The sequence below is a fragment of the Pelobates fuscus genome, chromosome 7, assembly GCF_036172605.1.
Source record: "Pelobates fuscus isolate aPelFus1 chromosome 7, aPelFus1.pri, whole genome shotgun sequence".
Taxonomy (NCBI): domain Eukaryota; kingdom Metazoa; phylum Chordata; class Amphibia; order Anura; family Pelobatidae; genus Pelobates; species Pelobates fuscus.
This window is the reverse complement of record NC_086323.1, coordinates 137,617,231-137,635,208: the sequence shown is the minus strand read 5'-3', so window position 1 is coordinate 137,635,208 and position 17,978 is coordinate 137,617,231. Positions and strand designations below refer to the sequence as shown.

The window sequence follows — 17,978 nt, the reverse complement described above, 5'->3', positions numbered from 1 at the left end:
CTCTTCCTTCCTGAAGAAACCTGTGTCCATCTCTCTGTGCTTGGCTTCCGTCAGTTTCTCCGGTATCAAGACCACTTCATTAAGCTGAAGTGGTCTGGGTGCCTAGAGTGGTCCTTTAAACAAACATCTGCACACCAGTCAAGCCATAAGACTTGCTTTTCCCACAGAAATCACAAATTTGCAGTGATGTTAATACCGCAAAGGATTCTGGGTGGGCATAAGCAAATTAGTTTAACAAAGAATAAAATGTTTGCCTCATTCCATTTTAAACATGGATTCCTTTGAGTCTGTGTTTGTATACAGCAAACACAGACTCAAAGAAATCCATGTTTAAAATGGAATGAGGCAAACATTTGATTATTTGTTTTTTTTCTTTTCTTTATTTATATTCATTATACATACATATAAATAAGACAAAAACAACACATCATGATAATTATGTGTATGTCTTTCACAATTGTGATACACATTGGATTAAAGGATAATAGAATGTAATATACCATTCTCATAACAATACAAAAATAACATATCAGGGAATATTAGATGATAATTTCTAATTATTCATAAACCTTATATATTAAAGAGGTAATGCACTAGAGTTTGTAATATTTTGCGTCTTTGATTTTACTTAGCCAATTATCATATTATTTTTGTTTTTTTACCTGCAATCATGTCAGAGTTTGGCAGACCTCTCTCCATATGAAATTGCTACGTTTATTGGTTCATATAGTGGTTTTTCTGGAAAGGAAGGTTGGATTTACATTGTCAAGCACCTGAGTTTATTTAATTTTAAATCCCATTTCACATGAACCAGTGAAACCTCTGGTCCCCATTTCAGATCTATATGAGCCAGATATCTAAAGCTATTATATGCCCATTTCCATAGTATTATAACCATTGGGCATAGCCACTATATATGGATAAAAGATCCATTTGCGTTTCCACATCTCCAGCAATTTGTTAGTTGTTTCGGATACATCTTAGATAGTTATTCATTATTTTATAGTGACATTCAGCCAAATTTAAAAAATGTATGTGCTTTTTGACTTGTTGAAGGGATGAGTACCACTCTGATTCTGTAATAGTTATATTAAGATCTTTATTCCATGAATATATTATTTTAAGTGGTTTATTGTTTACAGAATTAATCAATTGATTGGCCTTAGACGTAATTTCTTAATCCTATTATGTGAAAATATTATATAATTTAATACTTCTGTTGTATTAGTTATCAGTGAGGTTTTTTAAAAGGATTTTATTCTTAAATAAGTGAATATTTCTTTATTAGATATTTGGTACTTCAACACAATATCTGCAAAAGGTGAGATGTGATAGTTTTAGCCACATTTAGTTTATAATTTGACACTTTACTATATTTATCTATTTCTTGCATATAGATCTAATTTATTATATTAATTAGTAAATTTATCCGGACCTGTGGTTTTAATGAGTCTATTTTGTCTATTTCTCTTTCGACTCCATGTATTGTAAATTGGGCCGATAACATGTAAATTCGTCTTTGATATCTTCGGGTTATCAATTTTTGATAAATAATCATCAATCTGTCCATTGTTTAGACTTAAATCTAGATTATAAAGTTTGCTGTAGAAGTCAATACATTTTTTACCTATTTTTTTCTGGTTGAATATGTATTTTGTTCATCCAGCAGTTTATCCACACGGTTTATGAAAATTGTTTATTTAACTTTTTTGTAATAATTTTATTTGCCTTATTTCCACTGTGGAAGTTATTAAATCTCAGTTTATTCCATGTCTGCTTGATCTTATCTTCTATTTTTATGTTTATTTTATTCTGAAGTTCTGCCAATAAATTATTGTTATAATTAGAAGGCTGTTTATTTGACCTGGAGAGACTGAAAAACTCTATATACAAGTCGGCTAGTTCTTTAACCTTTTTTTTTTTTATATATAGCTTTTCCATTTTTATTAAATACCCTCTTATGACTGATTTATATGTGCACTGCACCAGATCGTAGAGTCGGAGATATCAGGATCTAAATTTTCCTTCCAAAAGAGCCTAGTCATTTCAGTTAGATATTCCCTATTTTCTTAAATTTTTATTATGGAGTCATCAAGTTTCCAAGTACTTCGCCCCTGAACTAGAGCTTTTCCAAATTCTATCAAAACAAAACTATGGTCTGACCACGTATTTTCTATAATCTGTATTTTATCAATACTGCTGATATTGCTAGCTTTTATTTAGCACATATCAATTATGGAGTATGATCCATGGACTTTTGATAGGTGGGTATACTTTTTCTCTTGTGGATGTAAAATTATCCATGCATCATATAATCCAAATGTGATTCTTTGTTAAACTAATTTACATATACCCACCCAGAATAATTTTCAGAAGTAACATCACTGCAAATTTGTGATTTCAGTGGGAAAAGCAAGTCATATGGCTTGACTGTGGCTTGACTGGTGTGCAGATTTTTTTTTTTTTTGAAACATTGTATTAAATTATCCACAGACTTCAGGTGGAAGGGGTTTTCAATCACAATTTTCCCCACCATAACCTTTTTGGTTTTTGCTTCCCAAGCACTACCAAGCCTCAATAGCCAACCAGTAACCAACCGCATGCTGATGATTTGCATTAACAATGAAACAGCTGTCCATGAGTGGTTCATTGGCTTTGAATCTTTTCCTGAGTTAAGTTCCAAAGCTGCTGTATACAGCAAACACAGATTCAAAGGAATCCATGTTTAAAATGGAATGAAGCAAAAATGTGATTCTTTGCTAAACTAATTTGCATATGCCCACCCAGAATCCTTTGCAGAAGTAACATCACTGCAAATTTGTGATTTCTGTGTGAAAAACAAGTCTTATGGCTTGACTGGTGTGTAGATATTTAGCTGTTTATACTACAGCTTTACCAAATAACATGATAATATGAAAAAAGGCACACAAAAAAATATTTCTCACTTTTTTGCTTCTCTCAAATTTATGTACACACACACAAATGGAAGTTATCACTAAACTAGTTGTTGAGAAGTGAAAACTGACTATGCAAATGTTAATTCAAAATAGCAGAACAGGGCTTTCATCAGAAATTCAGGGGCTCCATACACAGTTCAAATTCTGGGCCCCTAAAGCTGCACTAAGACCACACCCATGGCCTGGCCTGAGTAAGCCTCCAGGACCCACCTCTGAGCCCATACCCCAAGTTCGCCCACAAGGATATAGTGTGTGTGCAGATTGGATGCAGAGCCTATGTAGGGGATGCAGTGTGTGTGTATTGGATGCAAGGTTTGGGGTAGGATAGGGGTTGCATTCTGTGAGTTTTTTTATGTTATTTTTTTTATTTAAAGTGTTTTGTTTTTTAATTTAAAAAAAAATATATTATATTATTATTATTATTATTATTGTTAATTTTATTCCCCGCTCCCTGCCCACAGGGGTACATATATACAATGATTATCGCTACCTATATGTCCACATTGGGTATGTCCATCACGGTTGTCATGCACTGATGGTGGCCCTGTAGCAGAGCATGAAGAATGTTCCCACTGGCTATTTTGACCTAAATGTCTTAGTCCTCCACACTACTAGTTTCATCAATCAATATAAACCTACCTTATTAGAAGTTTTCGCAAGTAAACTGGCCAGAAATTGGATACAGAAGATACACATAAATAGCCAATGATGCAATTATTTGTTGGTAACTTACACTCCTAGGTTTATTTAAATAAGTTCCTTTGTAGGTCTGCCGGTAACTAAATTATTTTAGGGAAAAAAAGTTTGTGATTGCATTTGAGAAACGTTTAACATTTCAAGATTAACCTGCTCCATTGCCAGACCTAAGTAAACAAGAACACAGCTTATTAATAAACAATGAAAAACAGGATAAGCCCTGCACTAATTCTAGATTACATTAATACTGCAGGTGTAAACAATAAGACAAGTCAGTGCAACACATTTTGCGATTACTTCACTTTATTGTATTTTGCAACAAATCTTAATATGTTTGCCAGTAACTCACTACGGGAAGTTGACACAACCACCTCTTGGTACTGAGGGGAAAATGTCGTGAAATGAAGGTACACAAATGTGGCCACTTGAGATTGCAACTACATATCAAGGCTTTCAAAATTCTGGACTTAAACCTCTCAGCTACCTACACAGAGCCCAGCGTTACCCAACCGGGAACAGGCAGGCTGAATACAATAATAAAATGCCCACACCCAAAACTTACACCTAAAGTTACTGGAAACTTACCAAGACAGGTCTCTCAACTATTCTGCTTTTTGCGGGTCAGTATCTATTTTAGGGTTCTGTCCTGCCATCCTGACTTGCACTATGGACATTCCGAGAGCACATCAGCAATGCTCACCTCATGGTCCTCTGTATTGTGGGCGGCCCAACAGGTTGTCAATTAGCCCTGCTTAACGCCAGGATGACATACCCTTTAGAGAGGAAGTTGCGTAGCTGGCAATGCCCTGCATGGCTTGCCCACCCTGTCCGATCCCATACCTACCACATTCTTAAACTCAGTTCTTTCTTTTTACTGCCCACTCTACGTGTTCTTCTCGATTGCATGCCCTGTTTTCTCTCCTCCATACAATATCTATTTTTTTTCTCTTCCATAAAAGCTCCAAACCCCATTTCTCACCCTCTTCAATTAACTTTCCCCAATATTTTTAAGGTCATTCCGGTATTGTTCTGTTTCAGTAGGTGATTGTATTGTAAGTTTACAATATGATGTTGCTGAAAATGGTTTAGTATTTCACTTTCTCATTCTAGTTCAAGACTAGAAATCTACGTGCTCTGTGTACTGTTTCGAAGAATTTGTGAAATTCCGCATGCCTCATGGAATATCTCAAGAACTGCTGGCAAATGTGCTTAATGTGAAAACACTCACAGACATTTCTTACACCCAGAATGCATTAACATCTGAAGAGAAAAATAAAAAAAATTTGGTCCTTCGGGTAAAAATGAAGGGGAGATAAGGAAGCACTGCATTTTGGAGTTCCCTGGCAAATTTGAAAGAAAGTTCTATATAAGCCCTATAATAAGTCATGTTGCTATATTATTGTAAGAAATGGAAATAAACATTAACTAGAAACATCCAATTAGCTAACTCATGTTGTTTGTTTTCAGGATGGGTATTACATCTGATAGAGAAGACTATTGATGACCATTCCTTGTACTGACCTTCATAAAATTACAGAAATCTCAATGTAGCTTTCCTAGTAAAATAATTTAAATAAATGGATAATTGCTTCAATTAATTGTTCTTCTGCACTCTATTATATGCCAGAAAGCTTTTATAAGAACATATTTAAAAAAAAAAAAAAAAAAAAAAATGGAGAAAAACAAACAAACAGAAAAAGAAAACAATGACTGGCTTTAACACAGGGGTATATCATGGGGAGGAGACAGGGCATTATGTTCCCCGGAGAAGCTAAGAGAAGTTCTACCTGATCCGCAAGTGGTGTTAAATTAGGCGCCCTCTGCAGGGTCCTAATACTCGTTCACAGAGCGAGCGTGTCTGAGGACAAGACCCTGGTGTCCCTGGATGCACCAATGCGGGACGGCAGGACAGAAAATCGGAACTGTTGGGGAACCTGCTGTGTGGATGTATGTGTCAAAAAATCCAACAATTTGGGCTCTGGATCTGCTCTTGAAAATGGAGGTTTATGCACTAAACCAGGAAGTGTTATGAACTTAAAAGGGGATTACACATTTTTATGCTAAAATAACAGATTTTTTTTTTTTTTGACAGTTCACCACAATGTCTTGTTTTAGAAAAATACCTCTATATCTACATGTAGGTGTATTACAGAACAACAGTCTGAAAGAGACTGTTCCAGTTTCCTTAATCTTAATTTTAAAAAAACTCAACTAAAAAGGTACAAGGTGAGAAGTGCAGCAAATGACCATACAGAACTCACCTCCTCTACACTTCAGGCACTTCCAGGTGTGCTCATCCATGTTACTTCCAAATGCCGCCCACACTTCGGCATTCATTGCACAGTGCTGTACTCATTTGCCATCAAGGTGCTCAAATGAATTTACACTGTATGCAACTCAAGCTTCACATATGATGGAAAGTTGGAAAATACACACATTGGAAAGTAATTCCAATAATAATTCTAATAAATATAACATGCAAATTAAAAATTGTACTGTGTTTTTTTTTTTTAGTTGCGGGAACAATTCAGGAAGTGGTGCAAGGAATTTTTACAATTTTACATTTTGCTATTCCAGTAGCGTACCAAAAACAAAAAAGTGAAAACTACAGAACTGGAAATGAAATTAAAAAGCTCACATGCTTTATATTTGACAATCCATGCCCTCATGTTACACAATCTAACGGATTAATATATCGAAAAGAAAGACAAAAACAACCCCCCCACAGCCCCTTTTGAAACATTTTTGGGGTGTTTTGTCTAGCAGTAAATAATAAGTAAAACTGCAGCTCAAATATCAGAGCAAAAACAAGGGTTTGTGATTTGCAAAAAAATGACAGAGGAAGCAAATCTTGTCATCTCCCGCTTGTTTTTTTTTTTTCAGGACTGTGAACTAGCTTTATTTATCGATTGACTTTGTACGTGTATACGTGTATAATTGTATACGTATAATTGCACCTTCACGCCAAACAATAGGTAGGCATAGATTTAATCTGTACATTATGCTGGTGAAACTGCCAAAGTATGTAAAGCTTCAAAAATAAACTGGAGATCATTTCCTCCATCTCTAAAATGTTAGCAGGAAATGGAAGTGATAGGTGTAGACCCAAGAAGGTCAAAACAGCAAATATGAAAATATTGTTGTTGTTTTTTAAATTAAAATGGTGAATCTGTTACCTTAACCTTTGCTTTCTCCTATAGTTTCCTTTTTATTTTCCTCTTTCCGGATCTGTTCTTCTTTTCTTATCTATTTCTACTGAAGACACAAGACAGAGGGACTAATTTGTCTTTTGTATTTTTCCAACATTTGATAATCTTGACAAAAAGGCAGAGCTTAAGACAAGCTCCACTTAAAAGGTGGTCAGGCGTAGGAAAAATACAAAAGACAAATTAGTCCCTACTTTGTCTTAGGTTTTCAGAAGAAGTAGGTCAGAAATAAAGAAAAGAAGAAGAGATTCTGAAAGAGTAAAAGAAGAGTACAAAATAGGAGAAAGGCAAGTCTGAGGGAAGAGAGCCATTGGAGCAATCACATAGGGACAGGGAGATACTTTCTCCCCTAGGCCTCTAGCTTTTCAGGCAGTGTGCTGCAGCTTCACGTCATTCTTCAACAGATAAAAATAGCTGAAGGTGTGTTTGCGGAGTGTTGGCAGTGTCTCTGTTAATGCTTTGTCATGCTGTGCATGTAACATTGACGGAGACTGTAGAGATATATGATGTCATACCTCATAACTCCCAGCAGTGTCAATGTGCCAAATATCTTGTAAGCTGTACACGTGTAGGATTATAAATGAAAATGTCTTTGAGCTTTGTGTGCAAAAATTACGTTCATTTGTGCTTTTACAGCCAGGCCAAGGTATGCCTAGAAGGTAATCAATCCCTACATTAGGGTGTGCGGCTGCTGATACAGCACTGGCAAAAAAAACAGCAACAGCTGCCATCAACTTAATGCTGGGTTTAGTGCAGGTGTGTGCTGAGCAATTTACAACCGTGCACAACATTTTTTTTTTTAGGTTTTTATCATCTCCATACCCCCAGCAAGTATTGGAATTGTAGTGGCGATTCCTTACCTGCATAGTACCCCCTATCTCCTATGTAAACCAACAGCCTGCCACTTAGAGGGCACACTGGATGCCAGCGTGTCCCCTCCATGTTAAGGGTAAAATAACAGATCATCGGCCAATTACATTGTCTGCATTTAAATTGAGCTAAACAGCAGGCTTACGGTTACCATGGTGAGGCTTATACCCCATGAATCTACAGCTGCTAAAGTTGGTCATGTGGGTAACCAGCATCAACAGATCTTGCCTGTCCTCCAATAGTTAGCCCTTTGTAATGTTAATTTTCCTGCCTCAATGAACATCATATCACAAAGAAGCAAGTCCAGAGTAACCAATGAGATTGCTGGATTGTGTAAGATATAGTCTTCATAACGTGGGGATACTTCCTAACATTGGGAGGTATGAATTCGAGACAGGAGTGTGGACTATCACAAAACAATGGAATAGTGTTGCGAAGAAAGGTGGGTCCACCCATAAAAAGGTACGGCTCACCAGATAAGGGTGTGCACCCACCTTGCCAGAACGATTGCCAGGCATAGGTGCCAAGTGTCACGATTTTACTTGGACACCCTCGCCTTTTGGTTCCAGTCCATGCAAAAGAATGGGTCTCAGGCACTACATTTCTAAATCGTCCCTGAAGTTTAAAAATATCAGGCAGGCTTTACACAAAGCACTTCAGCTGTGTTCCAATCTGCATTGAGGGGTAAGGTTGTGAGTCAGCTCAACTTTAGGGTGGGTCCTGCCTACACAGATAAGCCCACCCTTTAGGCAGCCTGCCCACCGTTGTCCCAGATGATGGGAAGGCAGTATTGGTAGATGAAACCAGGTTGACATCCACTCTGCCCAGCCCCACTTAGGGGGTGCAAAAGTATAGAGCACAGTCATAGGGTTCTGCCCATGGGATAAACACCCTGTTTGCACTTTACACATCACAAGCACATCACGTCATGTGTCTACACTGCGCATGATGCTCAGACTGTAGATGAGTTTTAAGGATAATGGAGGCCAAAAACAATTGCTTACATTGGTACTGCATGGAAGGGTTGAAAGGTGAGCTGTGTCGTTTCAATGTTTGTTTTTTTAACAGTGCGCTGCAAGGGAAAAAATATTGTATAACCAACAAACAACACAGATTTGTACTTACTATTATAAACTGATAGGGGTCTATAGACGCCATGATGAGTGATCTCTATACAATCTGCTTAAATTAATCTGGTGATGTTTAATCCTAAAAAAATAAAAGGGAGGAAATGCATTAGTAGTGATAAATATTAAATATGTGAGACAATTACAAAGTGAAGCTAATATGGTGACAAAGCTGTAAGATGAGCAATTAACAACATACCAGGCAAATATCTTGCACGCTATTGAGAAATGTGACCCTCTGCTGCAACGGAGATCATGCATTAGTGTAACTTCTGCATTATGCAAAAGTAAAACTTCAAAATGCTATAAGTGGCAGCAGGTGGGCTAGATTTCAGATGCCGAGAGAGCCCTGGCATTTGACAAAAACTTGAGGTACTTCATAGAAAGTCTCATATTACAATAACCAGTACAATATACTATAGTGGTTATGGTGTTTAGAGTATACCTTTAAGAGCAAAATATTTATCCAATGCATACCCTATTCCAGGGGTGGGCAATCTGCAGCCCTCCAGATGTTTTGGACTAGATCTCCTTTGATGCTTTGCTAGCATTATGGCCCTATGAGCATTATGGGAGATGTAGTCCAAAACATCTGGAGGGCCACAGATTGCCCACCCCTGGAGGCCTATGCAGTACATCCTATAGAGCTGGAAAATTAGCTAAACAGAACACTGGAAGGGTTATTCAATAAGTTGACAATAGCCAGAAATTCAAAGTCAATTTAAAATTTGGAAAAAGTGAGGTGATTGCGCACACAATGGGAAAAATGCTTCACAATATTATGGCTGGATAGAAACTATACAGTTGAAACATAAGATACTTTCATAGTGTAAAAATGTAAGGCCAAAATAGCTGGGGAAATAATCTTCAAATTAAAGTATGCTTTCAGGTCTGCTACTCTGACCCTAAATATGAAATTCACTGAATTACCAGCAATTCTCATTTAAGTGAATAACCCTATGGGTGTTTAGCAGGTTTAAATATTCTGTCAAGTTCTCCAGAAAATAGACTAACAGGGTTATACAGTGAGAATTCAAGGTAAATTTTAAATTTAAGGCAGGATAGCCAAACAAGAAAAGTTCTCAAAGTCAACTTTTATTCCAGTTCGGCTTCCTTGTTTCACTGTGTCACTTGTAAGTGACATAATGCTTATATAAAATTGCATAAAAACCAAATATCTCAGTGTCTCATCCTTTTCAGTGGTTTTACTAGACATTCACAATTCGAGAATGAAATATACAGCCAATTTTATTTCAATGGAATCAGTGAATTAAATCATGATTTGCTTCACTTCCCAAGCTTATGGAGTTTTGATTATGTTATGCGTTTGTGATATGAATGCTTAGCCAACACATACCAATGGACTTCCTGTGACATCACAGGCTCACACAGTGAAACTGGTTATGGAGAAAGACCGCCGACTCAACGCGTAAGCAAGAACATCAGTGCACGCATGTCTTCATGCAACGGTACGCACACACAAACATGGTACTAACGCATCTCTTATGACGGCCAGTTTGAGCTCTGAAACCAGTTAAACAGGCTAGGATGGCAATGTCACAGAAAGAGGTGAAGACGCGGAGACAATTGCTTTTCTCATAGAAAAAAAAAACAAAACCAATATATCTTGATCCTTTATCTATAAACAAAAAATGTATGCTAAAAAAATAAGACAAAAAAGCAACATTTTTCATAAAGATTAATTATTCCTTTATATATATATATATATATCTACTACCAAAAAACTAAAACATGACTCAAAATTGCCCACTCTGAGAAGTGTGGGCACGGGCAAGTGAAAAATGAGCCCTGTCAAGTAAAAAAATAAAATAAATTAAAATTATATAAAAAAAAAAAAAAGAAATCACCCCTGGTGGGTGACAGCTTAGCTAGTAGTGTAGTAGACATTTCGATCACTGATTTCTAGACTATTGTGTGTGGGGACAAAAAAATAAAAAAATCCCTAGATTATTAGAGCACATTCTAGCAATTATGGTGCTATGAACGTATGAGCACCAAACCATCAAGACACCCATAGTCCACCCACTTTGTACTGCACTGATATCGCGGAGAATCCATTCTTGGATGACAAGGACTAATTGAATAAAGGTGAGAGGAGAGACCATATTTTTACATAGATTTTCAAAGAATCTATACATTTGTTAGCAGAATCCATAGACCAATCAAGCAGGTACTAACATTCTATTTTATTTTTACATATTTTTTATTTGGCTCATACCAAGAGACACAATACATAGTACATAAAATATTCACAAAACAGAAAGGAGAAGCAGTATCCTATATGCATTTAGCATAAATGTGAAAACCCCAAAAAATAAATACAGTTGTACCTCAATTTACAAATGCCTCGGTTAACATAATTTTTGGTTTACAAATGAAAATCCATTGAAAATAATGCCTTGGTTTACAATGTTGTTCGCAATACAAAGCAAGTTTCCCCAGGATGCATTACGCTTGGGAGGTTTATAGCGCCGCCCTGATGCTTGCTGGACCCTGTGGGTACCACATGGCATCGAGTGTAGAGGTGTTGGAGCGGCTTTTACATTGAGCTTTGGAGCGATTTTGAAAAAAAAGAAATTGCAGTGGTTTTGGGACTTTTTTGATGCATTTCTCAAGCGGTGGAAAGATAGGGAGCTGAGCTTTGTCGTTTGCATGCCTTTTACTGTGTTCTGCATTGTGGGTTGGTTTCCATGCCAGCTAATTTTTACTTTTTCTGACCTCCAGAACGGATTCATTGGTTTTCAATGCATTCCTATGGGAAAACGCGTTTCGGATTACACATTTTTCGCAATAAGAAACGTCCCAGAGATTTTACTTTTATGTTATAAATTAAAATATACCAGGGAGGACAGTGTGTCCATGCTATATTGTTTGTTCTACTCACTCCATGATATGTCGGTATAGGAAAAGTATGTAAGGAGTGTCACTCTTTTGTTTTTAAAGATGCACTGGAGACATGGCATACAAACTGTTACTATATCTTCCAATGTTTCGATGTAATGTGTTTTCACTGTACTGTTTTTACCTTGGCATAAATAAAGAATTAAAAAAAAAAAAGAAAGAAACATCCCAGAGAACAAATTACATTCGTAAACCGAGTTACCACTGTAAATAAAAAAAAACAAAAAACAAAGCCAAAACAAGTGCATTATAGGAAAATGCATTAGAGAAAAGCCTCGGGGTCTGATTTTTATATTTTTGGATACATTTTTCAAATGATTTAATATTTGTGAATAAACAAATATTTGTAATATTTTGAACAAATAATTTTCATATTTACACAAAGCAGAAGTGGAAAATAATTTATATTTTTATTAAATCCCCTAAATAGATATGTGAATATACTGAACCGAAAAGAGAATGACATGTCATAGTGCAGATTTCCATGATTAATCCTCAATACATATCATAGAAATAGTTTTCTTAAATCATGGGAAAATTATTCACATACTTCTTTCAGCTTAAAATTCTTTACAGGTGGAAAACAGAAGTAGAAAACCATCTGTATTAAATATGTTTATGCTTAATTGACTATTTTAAATGTATTTTTTTAATTTAAACAAACAAGCAAAATTTAAGCATTATACATTCAGTATGCAAAAGGACGTATATATACAAAGGAACTGTAACAAGACAAAAAACTAAAATGTAAGACTAGAAGCAATACCTAGGAAAGACTAGATTGGTCAAAACACATTTGCTAGATTTTGCAATTTTATTAATGGGATTTTATCTAATACAATTATACTTATTTTTATTTAGTTCCTTCAAATCTCTTCAAATTAGAGAACCCCACATGTTCCAGTGGTTTTTCAGCCCAGCCATACATCGCAGGATAAGGGTGATCTGGTGCACGCATAATTTAGTGGCCGTCTTAGAACTGGCTCTTAATATTGGGATTTCTCCTATTAGGATCGCTATTCTAATCTCAGTGTTTGTGTACTACACTATTATCTGATTTTTTCTTTTTTTGCATGTTTACAGAGGTTGTGTTAAAGGACCACTATAGGCACCCAGACCACTACAGCTTAATGAAGTGGTCTGGGTGCCAGGCCCAGCTAGGTTTAACCCTTTTTTCTATAAACATAGCAGTTTCAGAGAAACTGCTATGTTTATAAATGGGTTAATCCAGCCTCTAGTGGCTGTCTCATTGACAGCCGCAAGAGGCGCTTCCGCACTTCTCACTGTGATTTTCAGGGAGCATAGGCCAATGCTAAGGGTCACCTGCCCGGCAATCCTGAACTCCCTTCGGCTGTGGGATACCTGCAGCCGGAGGTACGGGTTGGCGTCTTCTCCCTCACCCCTTATGCCAATATTACGCAATAGAGAGTTTACCCCAGGTATGGAGGCAAGGAACTTTAGGAACCTAGAACATGCGGGCCTGCAAAGACTGCACCATTTATACCAGGGCTCTGACGTAATTACTTTCGACCAACTCAAACAGGGAAGACACCTAACACCTGCAGACTTCTTTCGATATCTGCAGATGAAAGATTACACTAGCCAACCACACATAAAAGCAATAGCACAAAAGACACTAACTTTCTTTGAATCCATGTGTGACTTGGGGAGTATGCCGAGGGGACTCATAACACGACTATACGCACACTTATGCTCCGAATCCCGGGACTGGGGAGAACTGACGTACATTGCACAATGGGAGCGAGACCTGGGGGAAGAACTTGAAGGAGTAGAGTGGAAAGAAATATGGGAGGCAAGCAGGACAACCTCGGTATGTGTAACATTACAGGAACAATCCCTATAAACAATGTTCCGTTGGTATACGACCCCAGTCAAATTGTTTAAGATGCGCAAAACCACCACGGACGATTGCTGGAGGGGGTGCGGGGAGAGGGGGACTTACCTGCATATGTGGTGGAGGTGCCCGAGGGTCACTGGATTCTGGAGAGCCATAAAGGACCTTCTGACGCAAGTATTTTCTAGAGCCCCAGACCTAGACCCGTGGGTGTATCCCCTAAATAGGACTATAGACGGGTGGACGAGAAGGGAGCAAAAACTGATCCACAAAATTACATTGGCCGCAAGGCGAGCGATTGCATATACATGGTTGAAACCGGAGACACCACACATAGCGAGTGTTATTGCGCGAATTAGGGAGGTGGGCCTTATGGATGACCAGACAGCTAGGATTAGGGGGTCCCTGGGAACGTTCAGTAGACTGTGGGAGCCGTGGGACGAGAGTCCGCTGGGTGCCTAGGGTGCGGGGCGGGACCTCTACGGTTCTGGGGTCCGATCGGGGGGCACGGGTCCTCCTCCCTCCCTCCTCCGCGGCTGCCCCTCTCGCGCTTCCATGCCCCGTCTTGCCTCTTCTCTATACTCTTCTTCTCTGTTCTTTCCACTTACACTCTTCTCCTATCGGCACCACGAGCCTTCTCCTATAGTGAATGGTGCTGATGCTTCTTAAGGTACAGCGAACCTTGCATTTGCATTATGAGATAACATACCCTATGTCTTAGCCAGAACGTTGAATAAGTGATTGTGACACATAGGTTCATGTTAAAAACTTGTTGTTAAATTTTATTTTTTTTCTTTCTTTTCACTGAAAACATGTAATATGCTACTACAGGGATGTCCCTGTGCTGTACTGAGACATGCAAAATATGCTTTTCACTTGTCAGATTGTGATAATATATTGCACAACAAAAATAAAGAATAAAAAAAAAAATATATATATAATCAACCATGACAGGTGCATTCTGTTTTGAGGTATGTAGAGAGGGATCTCTTAAAGGACTTTAGGCTTAGGGAAGATTTTAAATTGTGCGGGAGGTCGTTCCACAATTGTGGTGCTCTGTAGGAGAAGGAGTATCGGGCTGCTTTCTTTTTGTATTGAGGTAGACCAAGTAAAGTGTTGGTACTGGATCGGAGGTTATAGGAAGTGGGAACAGCCGGGGAAAGCATTGTGTTCAGGTAGGGTGGGAGTTTCCCAGAAAAGCTCTTAAACACAAGGCTGGAAAGATGAAGGGTGCGTCTGGATTCCAGCGACAGCCAGTTTAGTTCTTTTAGCATGTCACAATGGTGGGTCCTGTAATTACATTGTAGCACAAATTGGCAGAACGAGTTATACAATGTATTAAGTTTATTAATGTGGGATTGCGATGCAGATGCATATACTACATCCCCATAATCAATGATTGGCATCAGCATTTGCTGTACAATCTTTTCCTTTACTGTAGGGCTTAGGCAGGATTTGTTTCTGTACAGGGCACCTAGTTTTGGATAAAGTTTAGATGCAAGTTTTTCTATGTGCAGGCCAAAAGATAGATTGGGGTCTAACATCATACCCAAGTATTTGAAAGAGTGGACTGCGGTCAGTGTGCCATTTGAATTTGTTTTGATGGATAGGTGGGAATTGTGTAATTTGTGTAATTTAGGTACTGTTCCAAAGATCATAGTGACAGTTTTGTCAGTGTTCAGGAACAGTTTGTTTTTTGAGATCCACTTTTCTACCTCTGTAAACTGGTCTTGGAGCACAGCCTCAAGCTGCGGTAGATCGGAATTACTTGCATAGATTACCGTGTCATCTGCGTACATGTGTACGTTTGAGGATTTGCAGACATTAGGCAGATCATTTATAAATAATGTAAATAGTAGGGGGCCGAGAATGGAAGCTTGGGGAACACCACATGTGACTGGGAGAGGGAGGGAGTCACTGTCAGAAATTGCCACATATTGCGAGCGATCTGATACGTACGATCGAAACCAGTTTAGCGAATGATCACCAATACCTGAGTTTTTGAGTTTGTGCAGTAGAATGTCGTGGTCTACTGCAGTGTTTCCCAACCCAGTCCTCAAGGCACACCTACCAGTCCAGGATTTAAGGATTATCCAGTTTTGTCTAAGGTGTTTTTAGAAAAAAAAGAAAAAACACCTTAGACAAAACTGGGTAATCCTTAAATCCTGGACTGGTAGGTGTGCCTTGAGGAATGGGTTGGGAAACACTGGTCTACTGTGTCAAAGGCCTTAGCAAAATCAAGGAAAATACCTCCAGTTAGGTCTCCTTGTTCCATGCCAGTTTGGATGTCATTGCAAACTTTTAAGAGGGCAGTTGTAGTGGAGTGATTCTGGTGAAAGCCCGATTGATCAGGGGTCAGATACTTTGATTGTTGGTAGTACTCACATAGTTGCGTATGGACACATTTTTTTGTATGCACATTTTTTGCGTATGAACACAAGATTTTTGACAATACTGGGAGCAATGATATAGGGCGATAGTTAGAAACCAAAAGTAGTGTCACCACTTTTATGGATAGGCACTACTCTCGCACTCTTCCAAAGTTTAGGTATGTATCCAGACACCAAGGATTCGTTAATTAGAGTTGCGATGGGTTTAGCAATTGCCGGCGCACTAAGCTTAAACAGCATTGCTGGGATTTGATCGGGTCCGGACTGGTTTATAATTTTTAGATTATTAAGAGGTTTTTCAATGACACTTACAGGTACAGGTCTAAAAATGTACTTGTCTATATTGGGACTTTGCAAATTTAGTGGGACCTGATCCACATTTGTAGTTTCAGGATGCATGTCATTAGTGATGTCGCAAACAGGAAATTTTCCGTTCGCGAATGGCGAACGCGAACTTCCGCAAATGTTCGCGAACGGGCGAACCCGGCGAACCCCCTAGACTTCAATAGGCAGGTGAATCGGCAGGTTAAAACCAGGCAGGTTAAAACCCACAGGGACTCTTTCTGGCCACAATAGTGATGGAAACGTTGTTTCAAGGGGACTAACACCTGGACTGTGGCATGCCGGAGGGGGATCCATGGCAAAACTCCCATGGAAAATTACATAGTTGATGCAGAGTCTGGTTTTAATCCATAAAGGGCATAAATCACCTAACATTCCTAAATTGTTTGGAATAAGGTGCTTTAAAACATCAGGTATGATGTTGTATCGATCAGGTAGTGTAAGGGTTAAGCCTGCTTCACAGTGACAGACCAAAATCCCCGTTTAACGCACCGCCAACAACCACAAACAGTCCATTTGCACAACCGCAAACTCCCCATTTGCACAAGGTTGGATACCAAGCTAGCCATGTCCCGTTCCTTGTCCTCACTGATGTCATTGAAGGTCTATTCCTCCACCCAGCCACGTACAACACCAAGGGTCCCCGAAAGGTGACAACAAGCCCCCTGTATTTTTTTTTTAAAATGTTCACTACTGTTACACAAGATATGAGATGCACTGGTGTGACACTGTGCCCTGGCAGGCCCTGAAACGCACACGTGTGAAGGAAACTGACTGCTATTATATTACAGTCAAAAAAGTTTTTTTTTTTTAAATGCAAGCTATTGTGACACCAGATATGAGTGGTGGCACTGGGACCACCTTAAAAATATTGGATATCGCTAAAAATCATGCTCACTATATACTTTCTCTACAAACCTCTAAAACGAACCAAACTACTCACCCATCCGCTATACCACTTTATCCCACCTAGAACTAGTGCCCAGTTAAAATACTTGACTCTTACTTACCCACACTCAGTCATGCCACACACATCTTACCACTACTCTCACTGAATCCCTCTGACTATGGCTAAATTCATCTTCTACATCAGAACACTACTCCTAAGATTGGGTTGTATCCATGTCTCGGGTCTTTCATTTAGAATAGGGGCAGCTTCGGTCTCCTTCAACACTGACACTCCAGTGCATATTATTAAAAGATTGGGCAGATGGAAATCCTCAGTCTACAACCGATATATTCTTCATCCCGAGAAAGAAATGAGGAAAGCTTTTAAAAGTTTGGCTTTGTAAATTTGATGCAATAAGTGTGTTTTTCTTTAATAACTTTTCACCCTCTTTGCATGAACCCGATTTACATATATTACTAATATGTTTCTGAACATATATATTATATTATTCACTCACTCACTCTCTGGGCCGGCCTAAGACATCATGCTATAGATTTACTAGCCATAACAGAAACCTGGCTCTCCCCCTCTGACACTGCCACCCCTGCATCTTTGTCCTTCGGTGGTCTCCAACTTACCCACAACCCAAGAAACTCTGAATGTAAAGGTGGTGGTGTTGGGTTTCTCCTCTCCCCTCACTGCTCTTTTAAACCTCTTCCCACCC

At 38.5% G+C, this 17,978-nt stretch overlaps 1 protein-coding gene across 2 annotated transcripts in view; it reads right to left on the bottom strand.

Annotated features, from left to right (window-relative positions):
• The window catches only part of PLA2G4A (phospholipase A2 group IVA), a 136,116-nt gene that overhangs the window by 90,278 nt on the left and 27,860 nt on the right, over positions 1-17,978 (bottom strand). Inside the window, exon 2 of one of the 2 annotated variants that reach the window (XM_063426690.1) lies at positions 8,855-8,938. The exons of the other annotated variant lie outside the window; for it this stretch is intronic. Coding sequence (XP_063282760.1) covers positions 8,855-8,887 — 33 coding nt within the window. The 5' untranslated portion in view covers positions 8,888-8,938. The remainder of the gene's footprint in view (positions 1-8,854; positions 8,939-17,978) is intronic. 2 annotated transcript variants of the gene reach the window in all.